This window comes from Pleurodeles waltl, chromosome 3_1 (genome assembly GCF_031143425.1).
Source record: "Pleurodeles waltl isolate 20211129_DDA chromosome 3_1, aPleWal1.hap1.20221129, whole genome shotgun sequence".
NCBI classification, from domain to species: Eukaryota; Metazoa; Chordata; class Amphibia; order Caudata; family Salamandridae; genus Pleurodeles; species Pleurodeles waltl.
The window spans coordinates 527,053,683-527,071,976 of NC_090440.1; the positions used below are offsets into that span (position 1 = coordinate 527,053,683).

General features: G+C 47.0%; 1 protein-coding gene across 2 annotated transcripts in view; it reads left to right on the forward strand.

Moving 5' to 3' along the window:
- The window catches only part of PLEKHO2 (pleckstrin homology domain containing O2), a 107,070-nt gene that overhangs the window by 80,345 nt on the left and 8,431 nt on the right, over window positions 1–18,294 (forward strand). For both annotated transcript variants that reach the window (XM_069222810.1, XM_069222811.1), the window contains exons 2-4: window positions 3,175–3,318; window positions 7,549–7,665; window positions 9,173–9,277. In XM_069222810.1, coding sequence (XP_069078911.1) covers window positions 3,175–3,318; window positions 7,549–7,665; window positions 9,173–9,277 — 366 coding nt within the window. The remainder of the gene's footprint in view (window positions 1–3,174; window positions 3,319–7,548; window positions 7,666–9,172; window positions 9,278–18,294) is intronic.

Sequence of the window (18,294 nt, forward strand, 5' to 3'; positions counted from 1 at the left end):
TTGGCCTGTTTGTGAGTGTATGTCAGGGTGTTTTCACTGTCTCACTGGGATCCTGCTAGCCAGGGCCCAGTGCTCATAGTGAAAACCCTATGTTTTCAGTATGTTTGTTATGTGTCACTGGGACCCTGCTAGTCAGGACCCCAATGCTCATAAGTTTGTGACCTATAGGTATGTGTTCCCTGTGTGATGCCTAACTGTCTCACTGAGGCTCTGCTAACCAGAACCTCAGTGGTTATGCTCTCTCATTTCTTTCAAAGTGTCACTAACAGGCTAGTGACCAATTTTACCAATTAACATTGGCTTACTGGAACACCCTTATAATTCCCTAGTATATGGTACTAAGGTACCCAGGGTATTGGGGTTCCAGGAGATCCCTATGGGCTGCAGCATTTCTTTTGCCACCCATAGGGAGCTCTGACAATTCTTACACAGGCCTGCCACTGCAGCCTGAGTGAAATAACGTCCACGTTATTTCACAGCCATTTTACACTACACTTAAGTAACTTATAAGTCACCTATATGTCTAACCTTTACCTGGTAAAGGTTGGGTGCTAAGTTACTTAGTGTGTGGGCACCCTGGCACTAGCCAAGGTGCCCCCACATTGTTCAGGGCCAATTCCCCGGACTTTGTGAGTGCGGGGACACCATTACACGCGTGCACTACATATAGGTCACTACCTATATGTAGCTTCACAATGGTAACTCCGAATATGGCCATGTAACATGTCTATGATCATGGAATTGCCCCCTCTATACCATCCTGGCATAGTTGGCACAATCCCATGATCCCAGTGGTCTGTAGCACAGACCCTGGTACTGCCAAACTGCCTTTCCCGGGGTTTCACTGCAGCTGCTGCTGCTGCCAACCCCTCAGAGAGGCTTCTGCCCTCCTGGGGTCCAGCCAGGCCTGGCCCAGGATGGCAGAACAAAGGACTTCCTCTGAGAGAGGGTGTTACACCCTCTCCCTTTGGAAAATGGTGTGAAGGCAGGGGAGGAGTAGCCTCCCCCAGCCTCTGGAAATGCTTTCATGGGCACACATGGTGCCCATTTCTGCATAAGCCAGTCTACACTGGTTTAGGGACCCCTTAGCCCTGCTCTGGCGCGAAACTGGACAAAGGGAAGGGGAGTGACCACTCCCCTGACCTGTACCTCCCCTGGGAGGTGCCCAGAGCTCCTCCAGTGTGCTCCAGACCTCTGCCATCTTGGAAACAGAGGTGCTGCTGGCACACTGGACTGCTCTGAGTGGCCAGTGCCATCAGGTGACGTCAGAGACTCCTGCTGATAGGCTCCTTCAGGTGTTGCTAGCCTATCCTCTCTCCTAGGTAGCCAAACCCTCTTTTCTGGCTATTTAGGGTCTCTGTCTCTTAGGATTCCTTAGATAACGAATGCAAGAGCTCATCCGAGTTCCTCTGCATCTCTCTCTTCACCTTCTGCCAAGGAATCGACTGCTGACCGCGCTGGAAGCCTGCAAAACTGCAAAACTGCAACATAGTAGCGAAGACGACTACTGCAACTCTGTAACGCTGATCCTGCCGCCTTCTCGACTGTTTTCCTGGTGGTGCATGCTGTGGGGGTAGTCTGCCTCCTCTCTGCACTAGAAGCTCCGAAGAAATCTCCCGTGGGTCGACGGAATCGTCCCCCCGCAACCGCAGGCACCAAAGAACTGCATCACCGGTACCTTGGGTCTCCTCTCAGCACGACGAGCGAGGTCCCTTGAATCCAGCAACTCTGTCCAAGTGACTCCCACAGTCCAGTGACTCTTCAGTCCAAGTTTGGTGGAGGTAAGTCCTTGCCTCCCCACGCCAGACTGCATTGCTGGGAACCGCGACTTTTGCAGCTACTCTGGCCTCCGTGCACTTCCGGCAGAAATCCTTTGTGCACAGTCCAGCCTGGGTCCACAGCACTCTAACCTGCATTGCACGACCTTCTAAGTTGTTCTCCGGCGACGTGGGACTCCTTTGTGCGACTTCGGGTGAGCACTGTTTCACGCATCCTCGTAGTGCCTGTTTCTGGCACTTCTGCGGGTGCTGCCTGCTGCTGAGAGTGCTCCTTGTCTTGCTCGACGCCCCCTCTGTCCCCTGACGCAATTGGCGACATCCTGGTCCCTCCTGGGCCACAGCAGCATCCAAAAACACTAACCGCACGATTTGCAGCTAGCAAGGCTTGTTGGCGGTCTTTCGGCAGGAAAACACTTCTGCACGACTCTCCACGGCGTGAGGGATCCGTCCTCCAAAGGGGAAGTCTCTAGCCCTTGTCGTTCCTGCAGAAACCTAAGCTTCTACTGTCCAGTAGCAGCTTCTTTGCACCCACAGCTGGCATTTCCTGGGCATCTGCCCATCTCCGACTTGCTTGTGACTTTTGGACTTGGTCCCCTTGTTCCACAGGTACCCTCGACTGGAAATCCATCGTTGTTGCATTGTGTCTTTCCTGCAGAATTCCCCTATCACAACTTCTATGTCCTTTGGGGAACTTTAGTGCACTTTGCACTCACTTTTCAGGGTCTTGGGGTGGGCTATTTTTCTAACCCTTACTATTTTCTAATAGTCCCAGCGACCCTCTACAAGGTCACATAGGTTTGGGGTCCATTCGTGGTTCGCATTCCACTTTTGGAGTATATGGTTTGTGGTGCCCCTATCCCTATGTGTCCCCATTGCATCCTATTGTAACTATACATTGTTTGCACTGTTTTCTAATACTATTACTGCATATTTTGGTATTGTGTACATATATCTTGTGTATATTTGCTATCCTCATACTGAGGGTACTCACTGAGATACTTTTGGCATATTGTCATAAAAATAAAGTACCTTTATTTTTAGTATATCTGTGTATTGTGTTTTCTTATGATATTGTGCATATGGCACTAGTGGTACTGTAGGAGCTTCACTCGTCTCCTAGTTCAGCCTAAGCTGCTCTGCTAAGCTACCATTATCTATCAGCCTATGCTGCTAGACACCCTATACACTAATAAGGGATAACTGGGCCTGGTGCAAGGTGCAAGTACCCCTAGGTACTCACTACAAGCCAGTCCAGCCTCCTACACATTCTGAAAGCTTAATCCATGTAATGCCATTCTGAGATCTCAACTTCAATTCTTTATGACCAAACTTAAATTATAAAGTAACATTTCTGCTATTTTTACACCTTAATCCTTCCATGTGCTCTTTTTTCTAGGGAGCAAACAACAGTAGTAAGAAATCGAATAAGACTGTGGACAAAGCAGGCTGGCTTAAAAAGAGCAGTGGAGGCCTCCTGGGATACTGGAAGGACCGCTACATCCAGCTGTGTAGAGCCCAGTTGCTCATCTATGAAAATGAGGTGAGTCCGCGGGCATTGATCTCCGTGAAGCAGAGGTGTTACCTTTTTTACCATAGGTTCATCTGACCGTGAAGGCATAGTCTGGTGGATATTCAATCAGAACTCTACAGCTGAGCTAGGTGGCCTATACCTCTCTATACATCACTAGGAGAAATGATTGGCTTAAACTGGAGCTCTAGCCCAGTAACTATTATGATAAGAAGCATCATGGCATTCATCTATTTTAAGAGCTTTTGGATATAGGTTGGTGTCTCACAAAGAATCAGGAATTAGACCCTTGTCCTATTGCTCATCAACAAATTTCGATCTCTTATTAAATCTTCAATTTCGATTCAACCAAGCGATAGGTATTCTGAGTCAGAATACCTCATATACTTACTGTCATTAACCAATATTCATCAATTTCAATTTCCCTGGTAATGTTGAGAATTGATGGGATCAAGTGCCAGGCCGATCAGCTTAACAAAAGTTTATGAATGACATGACCATTGGTGTCTCAAATCCATATTACCTTAAAACAATACTTGAGGGGAGTGATCATGGTCGTATCCTTAATGCCAGCTATTATCCATGTGCATCCTAGTGCAGCAAACCACTGGTTTGCCTTCTGTTTGCTGGCATTGAGTGTAGGCACTGAGAAAGATTTTTCTACCAAATCTTCTGAAGTCTCAAGAGTAGGAGTAACAAATGCTAAAAGTGTTAAATTGCATAGGGATGGGCAGTACAATTTTAATCTATTTAGTTGATTAAAACTGTATAGCACGCTGGTGGTTTCAATTACATACTTCAGCGCCTTTTCGCTATAAGGTCACATGCTTTCATCAGGACTGTACATGATCGCTACCTACATAGATAGCCTTGTTGTATGTGGTTATGAAATTGTCTCTGGCTTCCTTCACTGGAGGCGATATAAATACAGTCCTTGCGAAGTAAAACAGCTCAAGGGAGGTTTAACCGCTGACCTGTACTGCTTTCTTGGTGTACCCTTGGTGTACCTTAGGGCAGTGGGGGACACCCTTTAATTTAATTTCATCTTACGATTTATACATAATACTATTTTGCATACACGCTGCGGAATGATCCAAGACACACTAGATAGCTGGAAGCCATTGTGTGGTAAATTATAGGCAACTCAGTAATGCATGATTAGTTTCTCTTTGTTAAATGCAATACTCAGCATTCCACATCCTCTGTGTCTAAACCCTGCTATTTAATTAATGTGCTGCAGTTCTATACCGCTGCATAATTTGGAGAGAGTACACATTATCACATGGTGATGGAGGCAGGGGGCTAATGGTTAAACTGTTGCAATTAACTTAATATGTTAAGTATGTTCAGAGGAAGGAAAGCTCCTTAGAACAATTTAAACAGAATATTTTCAAAGTTTTGTTCTCTGGAGAAAGACTCCAGTAAACAGTGGGGTAATGACCTCCTCATTTTAGTGATGCATCACAGAAGAGTTAAAAGTATTTGAACAACATTGGTCAGGTGATGATGACTGCCGCCTGCCATTTTGGAAGGTGGGACAGTCTGCATGGGATGGCACAGTCATTAGATCAGAGCTTCTGCACACCCCCTTATCTCACATCTGAAACGGAAAGGACAATATTTTGGAAGAATATCCAGTCTGGTAGGTTATACACTATGATACAAGAAGGCCTACTTTCCAACACAGTGGCTTTCAGCCGTTAAACCTAAGAATTTGTAAACTTTGTCTCTCAGGGGTATGACAAAATGTAAGGGCCATTTGATGGGGGAAAATAAGTAAAAGAGAACAGGGGGACAATTGCTGTGTATAAAAATAATTCAGCTTCTTTTCAGCAGTACGCCTTTTGACCTTATCAATAACATGTACCAAATTAACAAGAGACCGTAGAATTAATTCAGGTTTACCAACACATTCGTTTTGTTGTGGTCCCTTTGGTGTGGATGCAAATATCAATGTTTAGGTGCTCCTTCAGGAATGTTTTCATAGCAGATCTTGTGCCTGCTATGCTATGATTGTACCTTATTTCATACATTCTGTTTGATTGATTTCATTTCAAAGATTTGATTAAGTTTATTAGAATCGCAATCCACTACAGCTGTGCCATTTGATGTAGTTATTACTACGATTCTAATTCAACACCGCTCACCCATACGCATTGTGATATACTAGTTGTAAATTGTGAGTGCCTGATGTTCGCCAAAAGGTTTCTGTTTAATTTCTTGAATATGTTTGTTTTCAAACTTTAAATAAGGCATAGGTCATTAAGGAACACGGACATACCGAATTAAGGGCCATATGTACGAACACATTTTCCCATAGACACAGAATGGGTAAAACCCTTTGCTACATCTGGCCCTAGATGCCTTCCACATTGTGGTGGGGACATTTAATACCAAATTTCACATTGTAGTTGCCTGATTCACACACATTTGATTACCAAAGTCTGCCTCTTGATACAAATCATGTAAAGATCTAAAATCAAATGTTCTCAGTGCTCTCGTTTTGCTGGTTGTTGCCCGTCAGACCATTACTTACTTTTCATCATCAGATTTTGATCAAGAGCTAGAGAAAGAAAATAAAAAAAGAGAGAAAGCATGCATATTCGAAAGTAGGAAACAATGAAAAAAGAGAGAGTATGGATGAAAAATAACCTGTAAAAGTAAGATACAGAAGGAGTTTAGGGTGGCAGAAGGAAAAGGCTTAAGGTGGAATTAAGACTAGATAACTTTGGCATCTGGAGGCTACACCAGTGCCAGTATTGGACTCTTAAGTATAACTTTAGTCACCATAATGTATAGTTTACAAAAGCAGTCTTTGGTTTGTGCCTCCTTTTTGTTTTGCTATTTAAATAATTTAATGTAAACACTAACTATCCTTCTGCAAGAGTGTCTAAAACAGGTTAAAGTGTTCTGTGGCATCTTGGCATGGATTGCATGATCCATAATATCAAATACAGCCAAAACATGTTTGCCACCCTCTTGATCAAATGAAAAGCCCTCTCCAGCCCTGTGAGAAATGCAGTGGCAAACAAATGTTTAACAACAACTCCTGGCTGGGAAATTAGATGGGGGTTGAAATCAGAGAATCCCTACAGAAGGCACACTAGAAACGTTATAGTTATCTTTAAAGTGAAACGTAGGCTTAAACTGAAAGAGGTGTTCCCAATTGCCTACGTCAATGCAGGGCTTTTAGTAACAGAGAAATGGAGTTGGTCTGATACAATGGTAGACATGAATCATAGTATAAAAGGCCACTTGGCAAACTGATAGCACTTGGGGTAAATATATATAAGCTGTCCTTGCGCAGAATGACTAAAGGATGGGGTTAGAAATACCAGGAAGAGGTTTAGTCGAACTTAGTTGTATTTACAAATCAACTGAAATGTTAGGACGGTAGATGATGCAAGTCGTATATGTAGCCATTTGCACTGATGCACTGATCCTACCGTTGTGACCTCCCACACATCCATCATTTATTTCAACCTTATGGATGTTATTCTTCATGTTAAAAAGCTTCTGATTGCAGAGATTTTTTTATGTAGCCGGTACCTCCTTGGATGAGGTGGGACTTACTGATATGTCTGTTTGATGGGTTGCACTGTATCCGCCTTTCTTCTGATTAGCTGTAATGAACGTATGATGCGAGGGGGAGGGATGCTTAGGAAACTTGAACTATCACATTATTCTGACATTGTCCTGCCTGATGCATAATAGAGGAGGCTTCTTGCTGAGTGAGAGTCCCATTATTAGATGGCTGTGGGCTTTCCGAAGGGCAGATAAAAACAATATGGCAGTCAGAAGACAATTGACCCTCGATAATGCATGTGGCATTAGTTCCTCTCCTAAGATTGCACACCTTAATGATGTTACTTGTTCACCAAAAGAGGCCGCTATGTGAGTGACTGTTGTAGCCAAACCAGCCTTTTAGAAAAAACAGCCCTTGCGGAAATCCTCACGTTTGCTTCTGTGAAAAACCACCAGTCTGATGAGCGCATGTCTTTGAGTTTGAGCACCTTATACATTTAATCAATAAATAACTCCAAGAAAAGATGTTCACTGTAACTCATGGCTTGATGGATAGAAGGAATGGCCGCAGCTAGGATCTATTCTGGCAAAAGTAAGTAATATCTGCACTAAAGCAAATCATATACGTGTGTCCTTTGGTCTGGTGATAGAGCCTGCTGCCATGGCTAGTTATCATCTTAAAGATGCTGTCTAGTAAGTATATATTTCTTTTCTCAGGATGAGCAGAACTGCCTCGAGACAGTTGACCTGGAGAATTACGACCGATGTCAAGATTTACATGCGCTCTTGAAAAAAAAGAACCGGTTTATCTTAATTCGATCCCCTGGTAAAAAGGTATGACATTTCTATATTATATTAACATTAATTGTCGGAAATCCAATTAACATACATGATTATTAGGCAAAATGGAGCTCTGTGCCTAACTGGTTTTGTTGGATACGGCACATATACCATCGCAGTGTATTGAAATGGGGCAAAGACCAAATAAGGTAATACTCATGGGCAATGAGAGAGAAGCACACTTTGTCGTTTTGGTGATTCCTGAAATACAAACTAAGTGGCCACTTCTGCTCCCAGCTCCTTTAAGGCCTGCATACCTGAGGTCTAGGGGACATGGGAGGATTTGTTAGGGAAAACCACAAGAAAAATGTTAACAGCCAACATGCAATGAGCAATCATGTAATATCGACTCAACGCCTACTGTTAATGTCAGAGACCTGTTGGGTTATATAGAAGCATCACAGCTGTCTACAATGTGGATTGAGAGTTTACTCTGCTGAAGATGCACCTTAATACATTAACTTTCCAGTGTGATCTTAGGTAACATAGCACATAATTATAAGAAGCAGGGTGCAGCAAGATATTCCGACTTTGGCCTTAAATGAGGTAATATGCCTTTCGGGGATCCCGGCCCTTTCCTAACCCACTGAGTCTTGTCGGCTGTCAGATCCTCCCTGCTGCATCCCCTTTACAACCAGAATCCTAAGAGGGTGAGCCCTTCTAGATGCTGCAGCTAGTCCTGTACTTACAGCATCCCTGAGCTTAAACATAGCCCTGCCCTGTACTGTTAGACAGAACAAAAAGTCAAGGTTGGAATGCTTGAATCAACCTTAGGTAATTGTAAGTAGTTTGCGTGTCATTACAGGCCAACTCTTTTTGCCCACTGTGCCACAGGAGCCACCCATATGCAAACTAGCTTTGGTCCTCCTCTAATAGGAACTGTTGTGTCCGAAGTGCGGTGACTTCACAGAGCAGGTCCGCGTTATTTCCTTGGAGTGGAAACTGCTGTCCAGAACACAGTCAGAGATGCAGTCTTGTTAATATATAACATCAGAGATGAATGCACACAGGCTAAATGTCGATAAGACAGATCAATGGATTCTGTGGGGTTCAACTAGATCCTCATCCTTCCGAGGTCACCAAACTAAATACCACCGAGATGGGCAATAGTAACGCATAGTGTTAAGAGGACTAACAAACAGCAACTTTGAATCTATTACACACTAGCACAGTGTCTTAATGAAGGTCACAGAAGCAGGAAGACCACCACTGTTTACTTTGGGGGACACGGCTATAGTGTAACCAATCTTGGATGGTTGTTCTCACTCCCTCAATACCCCGGAAATCTGGAAGATGATATAACATGGCCATTTTCTGTTGGAAGAATTGCAACTGAGGTGCGGCAGAGTGGGGCGCTTTAGCCTGGGTTAGAGGAGCGAAAGCTATTGTCTAGATAAAATAAATGCCATCCACCACCTGTCCCCCGTCTCGTTCACTTAATGCATCTCTGTTCCACGTATAGGGCATGAGACCATTCTCACTGTTGCTGTTTCCAATGCAGGTGCATGACGTCAAATTTCAAGCAAAAAATCTCGAAGAAAAGGAATCCTGGATTAAAGCCTTTAATGAAGGCCTCAATAAAGGAAAAAATAAAGTCTTTGATGAGGTGAGAATAGATGGGATTATTTGTTTTATCTGCATATTTGTGTCAATTTACAATTATCTCTGTAGATTTGGCTTTGAAATACAGAGAGGGCAATTTGTGTAAAAGTAAGACGCAACCTTAAGAAACAGGTCAGCTCTGCATGTCTAGGGGAAAAACACTGCAATATTATTTTATGTTATTGGGTATTTATATATTGCAGCGTTTACAAATGTATTGGCCTTTCGGTGTTTATACAGACTGGTGTGCATTTGCGGTTCATCCAGCAAAGGTTTCCTACTGGGAAAGATTATTCCTGATTCCACCGAATGGGGGCCTTGTCACCTTTCAACCTAACCCGTGTGACTGTGTTGTGAGTCGTCTCATCATGGTTATTCAGTGTTCACCTGCCACAAGTTTGCTCCATATGGACCTCTTTTGACCATGAGTGTTGCATTCTTCTAGTAGCTGTGTGCAGCTATCGTGGGTAGCACTACCGTGGTGGCTCTGCTGCTCTATCTAGTCTGGAAGGGAAGTAGCATGTTAAAGGATTAGCATCTAGTCTTCTTGACTTGTGGCCATTACGCCAATTCTAGGCTATCCTTTTATGTCCAGATTGTTTAGTATTATTCATGTGTTGTTGCGTGCTATTCCTTGTCACTGGTTCCCGAGTTTTCCTTTTTTATGGGTCATCAGAGTGCCAGATTCTCTTCACAAGACTCCCAAAGTCCTGCCTCAATATGTTTAGTGTTTGGGAACTATGGCCCTCATTACAACCTTCCGCCCACTGCCTATGCGGCCGCAATCCCGCCAGCCGCATTACAACAGCCCCGCTGGGCCGGTGGGCGGAAACAGAGTTTCCACCCACCGGCCCAGCGGGATGTCTGCTGTAACATTGGAGCCGGCTCCTAATGGAGCCGGTAGTGTTGTGGTCGTGCGACGGGTGCAGCTGCACCCGTCGCGCATTTCACTGCTGTGCAGACAGTGAAAAGCATGGTGGGGCTGTGCCTTGGGGCCCCTGCATGGGGCAGTGCAGGGGACCCCAGGGGCCCGCGACTCCCCTTTCCGCCAGCCTTTCCATGGCGGTCTCTACCGCCATGGACAGGCTGGCAGGTAGGGGAGTCAGAATCCCCAGGGCAGCGCTGCCCTGGTGGATTATAACCGCTGGGACAACGATGGCGGGAAACCGCTGGTCCCTGCGGTGCGACCGCGGCGCTATCGCTGCGGTCCTAATATGGCAAATTGTACCGCCAGCCTGTTGGCGGTACAATCGCCAAAACAACCCTGGTGGTCTTTGACCGCCAGGGTTGTAATGAGAGCCTATATATCTTTGTGCTGGGAGTTCTACAGTTTCGAGGGATGATTTGTTGGGTGGTTAACAGTCTGATGTAAGGGTAGTGGACTGTCCAGTATTCTAGCCAAGGCCAGTGTAGACGGTGGTTGAAGGAGTCTAGTCTAGTTTCAGATTGTACCTCACCTAAACTGCTTGGAGGGTTCCATATTGGGAGGGGTAGGTGCAATAGTGTCATTGATAAGTTTTTTTTTTAAGAGCAAGGCAAGATGTTTTATCGGGTGCAGTTTGGTGTTATGGTTAGTTGTGTAGTGAGAAATGTGGGAAATGGGACTGAGATACTAGCAAGTATGTAAATAGGGGAGCTTTAAACTTCTAGGATTGGGATGTACGGGGAAGTGCCGGAGATGTATGGGGTCCTTTTGATGAGATATGTAGTGTGTTGGTATTTTGTAGATTGCTTTGTCGTGTGGTGCATTGTGATCGTGTTTGGTGTTGCAAATAAAGTGAGTAGGTAGCTGGAGGGGTGTGATTGTCTGCGAAGGTTGAGGGAAAAGGAAAGCAAGTTATGTAACAGTGGTGAAAGACATGTCAGATCAGTGTGTATTGCAATTATGGATGTTGGTTTTGAGTTAGAAAGGGGATATATGGCCTTATGAAGTGCAAACGAGGGCGTGGTAAAAAATGGAGGGTGTGAGGATCATGTTAATTGTTGGAATGTATTCCTGATTGTGGGTTGCAGGTGTAATGTTTTTAAGTATGCGGATTAACAGTGGAATATGTATGTCAGGTTTCCTGTGTGTGTGTGTGTGTGTGTGTGTGCGCGAGAGCACGTGTGTGTCTTGGTTTGGGTGCAGATGTGTATCTTTCTGTAGTTGCTTGGGCTGGCCACTTGAGTCTGGTTTAGGAAGAGAACGAAAAGAACAATGTGGAAAACGAGGGATTGGCAAGAGGTGATTTAGTAGGGAGTGAGGCGATTTGTTGACTTATTTTCTGTGGGTCATGTGTTTGATTTAAGTAAGTGAATGGTGAAGAGGTTTTTGTATGTGCTTTCAAACAACCAGTCTCTCTGAAGAGTAGGTTGTCAGGGGCTGAGAGTTCAACAATTGCAGGGCGAGGACAGGGAAGCAGCAGCCTTCCTTCCTTTGCTCCTTCAATGCTGTTTCCACGAGATGAGCACTGTTGGAGCTCAAAATCGAGAATGTTTATGTTTGGGGAGCTGGAACTAGAGGAACTCAGGCCCTCTGAATGGGGACTGTGAGTGCCTCATGTGCATTTGAATGTACCTCTTTATGTGATCAGGAGCCGATATAAAGTTTGTAGGTTTCATATCTCAAACTTTGCTCCTCCCTAGTCATGCTTTCGTATCGTAGCTCCAAGATTGCTAATCATCTTGCTTGAAAAAGGCAGTTAAAATACACCTGTTTCTCGTAGTGCTAATATGATTTTCGGCGACTGTGTGGTAATAATTTCTTACTTAACTCAACTCAGCACAAGTGTCTCTGCCTCTCTCAAAGCTCTCAACCTGACAATGCTTTCAGAAAGGTCCTCTTTTTGGGCGTTAAAGTGATGATCCTACTGGAACGTTCCCTTCAGATGCACTGGTCTCAAGGTATACTTTGAGGGCCGTCACTAAGAAATAATGATTGTTTACTAAACGTGTCTGTTTTGCAGTTGTAACCCTTCAAATGATTTCTTCATTCCAAGGCATTACAAAGAATGTAAAATGCTACAGTCCCCTTCATGGGGTGATCGCTTTAAATAATGCTTGTGAAATGTTGGCCAAGCATTCCAAAAAAAGTCACTCAAATTTTAAATCAAAAAGAGTATGTCTTTTATTTCTTCTCTATTCAGTCTGTCACACCACACTCTTCTGTGAAGGTCAGGGGGCTACCCACAAGATGTGCAGTGTAGCGATTTTCATCACTCTTTTCAGCACTTGCACGAACTTCAAATGGTAGGGCATGGACTGGAGACAGGGCACATTCAGTTTGTGTGTGATGAGGAAAATAGTTTCTTGGTTGTGGGGGACTGATCGACTGACCTTGACCCCCGCATATTGTGGCCATGCATAATGCATCAATTAAGCGTTATAGTGGCCTATTTGTAATTGTGATAGCCAACAAGTCAACTCAATAATATGTGCACTCATCTCTGAAATATACAGAGGTCCGCATATCATAAATTTGAATCCTGGTAAGGCAGACTTAACATTCCATCTTTTTGGTGTTGTTAAATTGAATACCATAAATTAAGGAATAATACCACCTCGGATGGGTGTGGCTGGACGCCGATTAAGATGGCCGCAGTGTACCGCAGCTCCGTGCTCTGTCTAAATGTATCCCCCATTATCCGTTTAATTATCCCCCTACAGGTGGCGAAATCTAATCCCTGACATTCGGCAGAGCTCGCGGAACAACGGGAATAGTCAAACATGGTTTGCGGCCGGCTGGGAGCGGAGTCTACCACACCGTGGTGTTCGTTGGTGACCCGCGGCTGCCGAGGAGGCCGCGGGAGCGGATGGGGCCGTGGCGGACAGAGAACCGCGGACCCAATTTCTGTGGCGGTGTTCATAATGCTTGGGGCGCCGAGGGTAAAGGACGGCAGACAAGAGTGGCGAGACATGGTGAGTAGTGCTGGCAGAAGATCTGGGCCGCGGCACCCCCCCCCCCCTTTGAACCACCGGGCGGAGGGCCCGAGGCGCACCGAGGTGAGGTGGAGGGCCGTGAGCGGCCACAGGCGCTCGGGCTCAGAGTAGACAGGCCTTGATGATGGACCGGGTGGACGGCCTGGAGGCCCGCCCAAGATTGGACCAGATGGGGGCACTGTCCTACCGGTGACTTGAGGGGTGCGGTGGTGAGCGCTGGGTGCCGCATACGTGGCCTGCCTCGGCAGTGAAGAAGAGAGCCTGGAGCCTGGAACGTCAAGGGCCGGGATGCCCCTGACAGATGGAAGCGAGGGGAGCATCCTGAAGGGCTCGGCGAGGAGTGACGAGAGGAAGGACAATTGGGGCCTGGCGGGCCGCACTGGAGGGGCCTGAAAATGAGCCTGGAGCGGAAGGGCCCAAATTCTAAGTGAGTCGATGTGCTGCTGCCTATCTGTCTGTGGACGATTTGTGGGGCCGCAGGACCCGGGAAGCTTCAATGACAGGAGGGCCCGACACAGCAGGAGTGCCCTGGGACCACCCGGCGAAGGTGGGGCAGACACTTAGGGTCTAACATCGAGCCTCTCTTTAATGATCTCTTTTACCTATCTGTGCAGCGCTAGTGGGGAGAGTAGGGTACAGAACAACGGGTGAGTGACCCCCTTTTGTGGAGACTGGACCTCCATCACACCGCATGGAAGGGTAGGAAGCCAGACGGGATCCCCATTTGCTGTTTACTAGATGCTGAGCATTGATGTGCAACTAGACCCAGGGATATCGGTTGGGCTAGTGATGCCGCGGAGAGTTGCGCTTGAGGACAGACGGGGACCCCCTTGCAGCACAGAGAGGCCCGATGGACGGAGAGAACTGGTGCCACATTTGTTGCCACAATGGTGTGTCCTAAAACAGTGGGTACACCAGCACAACAACAAAAAATCGATAAATATGCTAAGCAGAGCACACCCAGCAGCAAAGCAGGAGCGATTGGTGGGTCCCCTAAGCCCAGTAGCATTGACCAGACAGCCGTTATCCTGCAGGCAATTAACGACTTGAGAGTAACCATGGAGGGCAAAATGGGGGAACTCAAGGTAGATCTGGCCCTCATCAGACAAGATCTCCGCAACACCACGCATAGAGTTGCAGAGGTGGCGGGGTGCCTCTCAGAAATGGAAGATGTAGAGAAATCCCAAGAGGAACGCCTGACAAAATAACAACATTTGGTACCTCAACTTGAGGCCAAGGCAGTGGACATGGAGGGCAGATCCAGATGGAATAACCTCAGTGTGGTGGGAATCCCCATAGGTGTGGAAGGCAATACTCCTACTAAATTCATGTGGGATGTCACAGGACATTAGCAACTCGACCCCTGGTGGGGGCCACGCCGCAGCCGTTCATAGTGCAGCTACCTAACTGCGCAGGCAGAGATGCAGTCCTCAAGGCAGTGAGACGAGCGGAGCCCCTGACGTATCAATCTGCCACAGTAATGCTTTTCTCAGACTATGGGGGTCATTACGACCCTGGTGGCCGGCAGTAAGCTGGCGGTAACACCGCCTACAGGCTGGCGGTGTTCCGCCAGCTATTATGACCGTGGAGCAATAGCCACGGCCATACCGCCGGCCCCTCCAACATACCGCCAGGCTTCTGCCTGGCGGTCATAATCCCCAGGGCAGCGGTGCAAGCACCGCTGCCCTGGGGATTATGAGTCCCCGACCGCCAGCCTGTCTGTGGCAGTAAACACCGCCATGGAAAGGCTGGCGGTAAGGGAACTTGGGGTGCCCCTGGGGGCCCCTGCACTGCCCATGCACTTGGCATGGGCAGTGCAGGGGCCCCCAGGCCTAGCCCCGTCGCGCAAATTCGGGCAGTGAAATGCGCGACGGGTGCTACTGCACCCGCTGCACATCAGCATTGCCGCCGGCTCTATTACGAGCCGGCAGCAATGTTGATGTGACTTTTCCGCTGGGCCAGCGGAAAAGTCATAATAGGGAGCCAGGAATACCGCCGGCAATGGCGGTATTCTGGCTCCCGCAGCCTCGGCGGTCTTTTTGAAAGACCGCCGAGGTTGTAATGAGGCCCTATATCTTAAAACTGAAACAGCAACGCTGATTATTTTTGGAAGCCAAATCTAAGTTGAGAGCGATGGGGGTCAAATGCATGCTCTTATTCCCAGCTCGCTTAAAAGTAATCTATCTGGAAAAATCCTTATTCTTTGACACATAAGAGGCAGTCTTGAGTGGGATTGAGGAATGAACACCCCTGACACTGAACTCCTAGTTCATTATGCAAGATGAAGGTATTAAGGCGACAGGACAGGAATGGCATACAGCGCTGTGTCAGCGTATTCGGAGAAGAGGGTGCCGTACTCGCTCCCGAGAACATGGGGCGGTTAGGGAAACGAAACACATGGCAACTTCCCCGGCGAGGTCGGAGACATCCACCGATGATGTGGATCTAACGCAGAAGTCGCTGTCGATTGCACATCAGAAAGACTGATTATTTCGTGAATGGTGAACCTGTGATTTAGTATGCATGTAAAACGAATTATGGGGGGGGGGGTTAGGTAGGGAGCTACAGGTAAATGTTCAAAATTCTTGTTGGGGTGCTCATTCATGTTAGAGAGGGGGGATTTGGTGCAGGGAGTGCTACAGGTCACAGTTTAGCCTGGTTGGCTAGGTCCCTGGACACAACACAACAGGTACTTCTAGTTTGGGAAGTATGGGGTGGGAATTGGGACGGAGGGGTGGGGACAGAAGAAGGGTGAGTTCCTTGTTAAATTCTTGTAAGTTTCTGAGGCCAAGGCAGCATGACAATGTAGTCTTCATCAAAGGAGTGCGTGCACAGGTCCCAGACACACTTGTTCATAACGGACACCACCATGATGGGGATCAATAACCCAGCCCCCTCCATGGTATGCACAATCAAAATATTGTCCTGGAATGTGAATGGAAATTTAGATAAAATCAAACATGCAACGGATTCTAGAACCTCACAGAGCAACTGAGGCAGGAATTGTGCTTCTTCAAGAAATACTCCTACTGGGTAATAAGTGCCCTTTCTTGGTCCACAAAGGATACTCACAGGCTTATCATGCAGGATTTCTCAGAGGCTCTAGGGGAGTGGCCCTATTAATAAGAAAGCCTACCCCATTGGCCGTTAAACACATATGGACGGACTACCTGGGTCGATATGTGGCTGTGACTGGGATTCTTCGGGGAGAGCCCATATTGATTTTGAGTGTCTACGATCATCCCCCACTCACAATGGGTTTCCTGGCTCAACTGGGAGGGTTACGTAAGGAATTACTGGAGGCCAAATGGATATTGGGAGATGACATGAATGGGGTGTGTAATCTCCATATGGACCGATCCTTGCTCGAGTGGGAATGGGTCAACACATCTAGCAACTTTCATACACAATCTGAATTTAGCAGATGTATGGAGATTACAACATCCAAATGAGAGAGGCTACACCTTTTACTCCGGGGTGCACCAAACCTTCTCTAGAATTGACTATTTTCTCATGCACGTGGAAGAGTGCCATAGGGTGATAGAGGCGCGTCACTTAGCGGCATCGTTAAAGATGGACTATCTGACCACTCACCAATAGAGATGACCTTGACATGGGATATTGGAGGGGTGACGGTGGGATGGAGGCTGGATAGGTGGTACCTCCAACAGGGTGAATTCAGAGACATGCGCCGCCAACGTAGCAGGCAATACTTTCCTGAAAATCTGGGATCGTTGACCTCGCGGGACATGGTCTGGGAGGCACAAAAGGCCTGTTTGATGGGTGAGCTCATCAGTTATGTGAAAAGCCAGAGAGATAAAAGTAGGCAGAAGATTTGGGACCTAGAGGTGCGCATCTTAGATCTAGAGGGCTGCCTTGCATCTTCGGCTCAGGAGGACCTCCTGTGAGATCTAACACACACGCAGACTCTGTTGAGGCAGGAACTAACACAAGAGGCACAGGCAGCCTGGAAGGCCACACATAGCAGAATCTACTAATGGGACGACAAGGACAGTATAACCTTGCACTGCCTGTGCACACCTAGGACAGGGCTGGTGGTTATACCATATTTGCAGCTGGTGGATGGCTCAAAGGTCATGGGCCATGGGCCGTTGGCTCAGGCTTTCGCCAAGTATCATCAGGACCTTTGTTGGGTGGATCTGGGGTGCCTACATCCAGACCTCTAGTTCGTACAAGACCTGCCAATTCCGAGTCTTTCAGCAGAAGACAGAGTCTCCTTAGAGGTGGACATTATGGTTGAAGAATTAGGGCAGCATCAGGGAAACCCCACTAAACCCTGGGGAAAGTGCCCGGACCGAATGGTCTCCCACCCAAGTGTTGGCGTTTGGTATGGCAACAGGCTGGAAATGTGGAAAATGGAAAAGGGTAAACTACCCATTGATCTCTGGACGGCAGATATTGTAGTACTGCCCAAACCGGGCACTGCTGGCCACCACTGCGAAGATTTTCGACCTATCTCGCTATTGAACATGGAGGTAAAGGTGTGGGCGAATGCGGTGGCAAATTGCTTGGGAAAGATCATTGACCACCTGGTACCCACAGACCAGTCTGGGTATATGGCGACGCAGGCTACAAGACATAATTTGCGGCAAGTGCATAACGCTGTTGCCCTAAGCACATCGGTGGATGAACACAGGGCCTTGTTATCCATTGATTTTCAGAAGGCCTTTGACTCAGATGACTGGGCTTATTGTTTTGCCCTTCTCGAGAGGATTGGATTGCGGCCCCCGGTTCATCAGCTTTGTAAGACTCTTGTAAACTGATCTCAGAGCTAGGGTACGCATGGGGGGACAGGCCTCAGATTGGTTTTCGGTGGATAGGGGCATACGTCAGGACTGCCCCCTATTTCCCCTGCTGTTTGCGGTCGTGATAGAGCTTTTGGCCACCTGGGTGCGAGTGGATCCACTATATAGGGGTTAGCAAAGGGAGGATGCAGTGAGCAACAGAAAATCTCTATGGGCCGACGATGTACTCCTGTACTTGGGTGAACCTATGGTATCTGGGCCCAAGAGCATTGCAAATCCTAGAGATATTTGGTGAGTACTCAGGACTCTGTATTAACCCATGGAAGTCCATAATTTA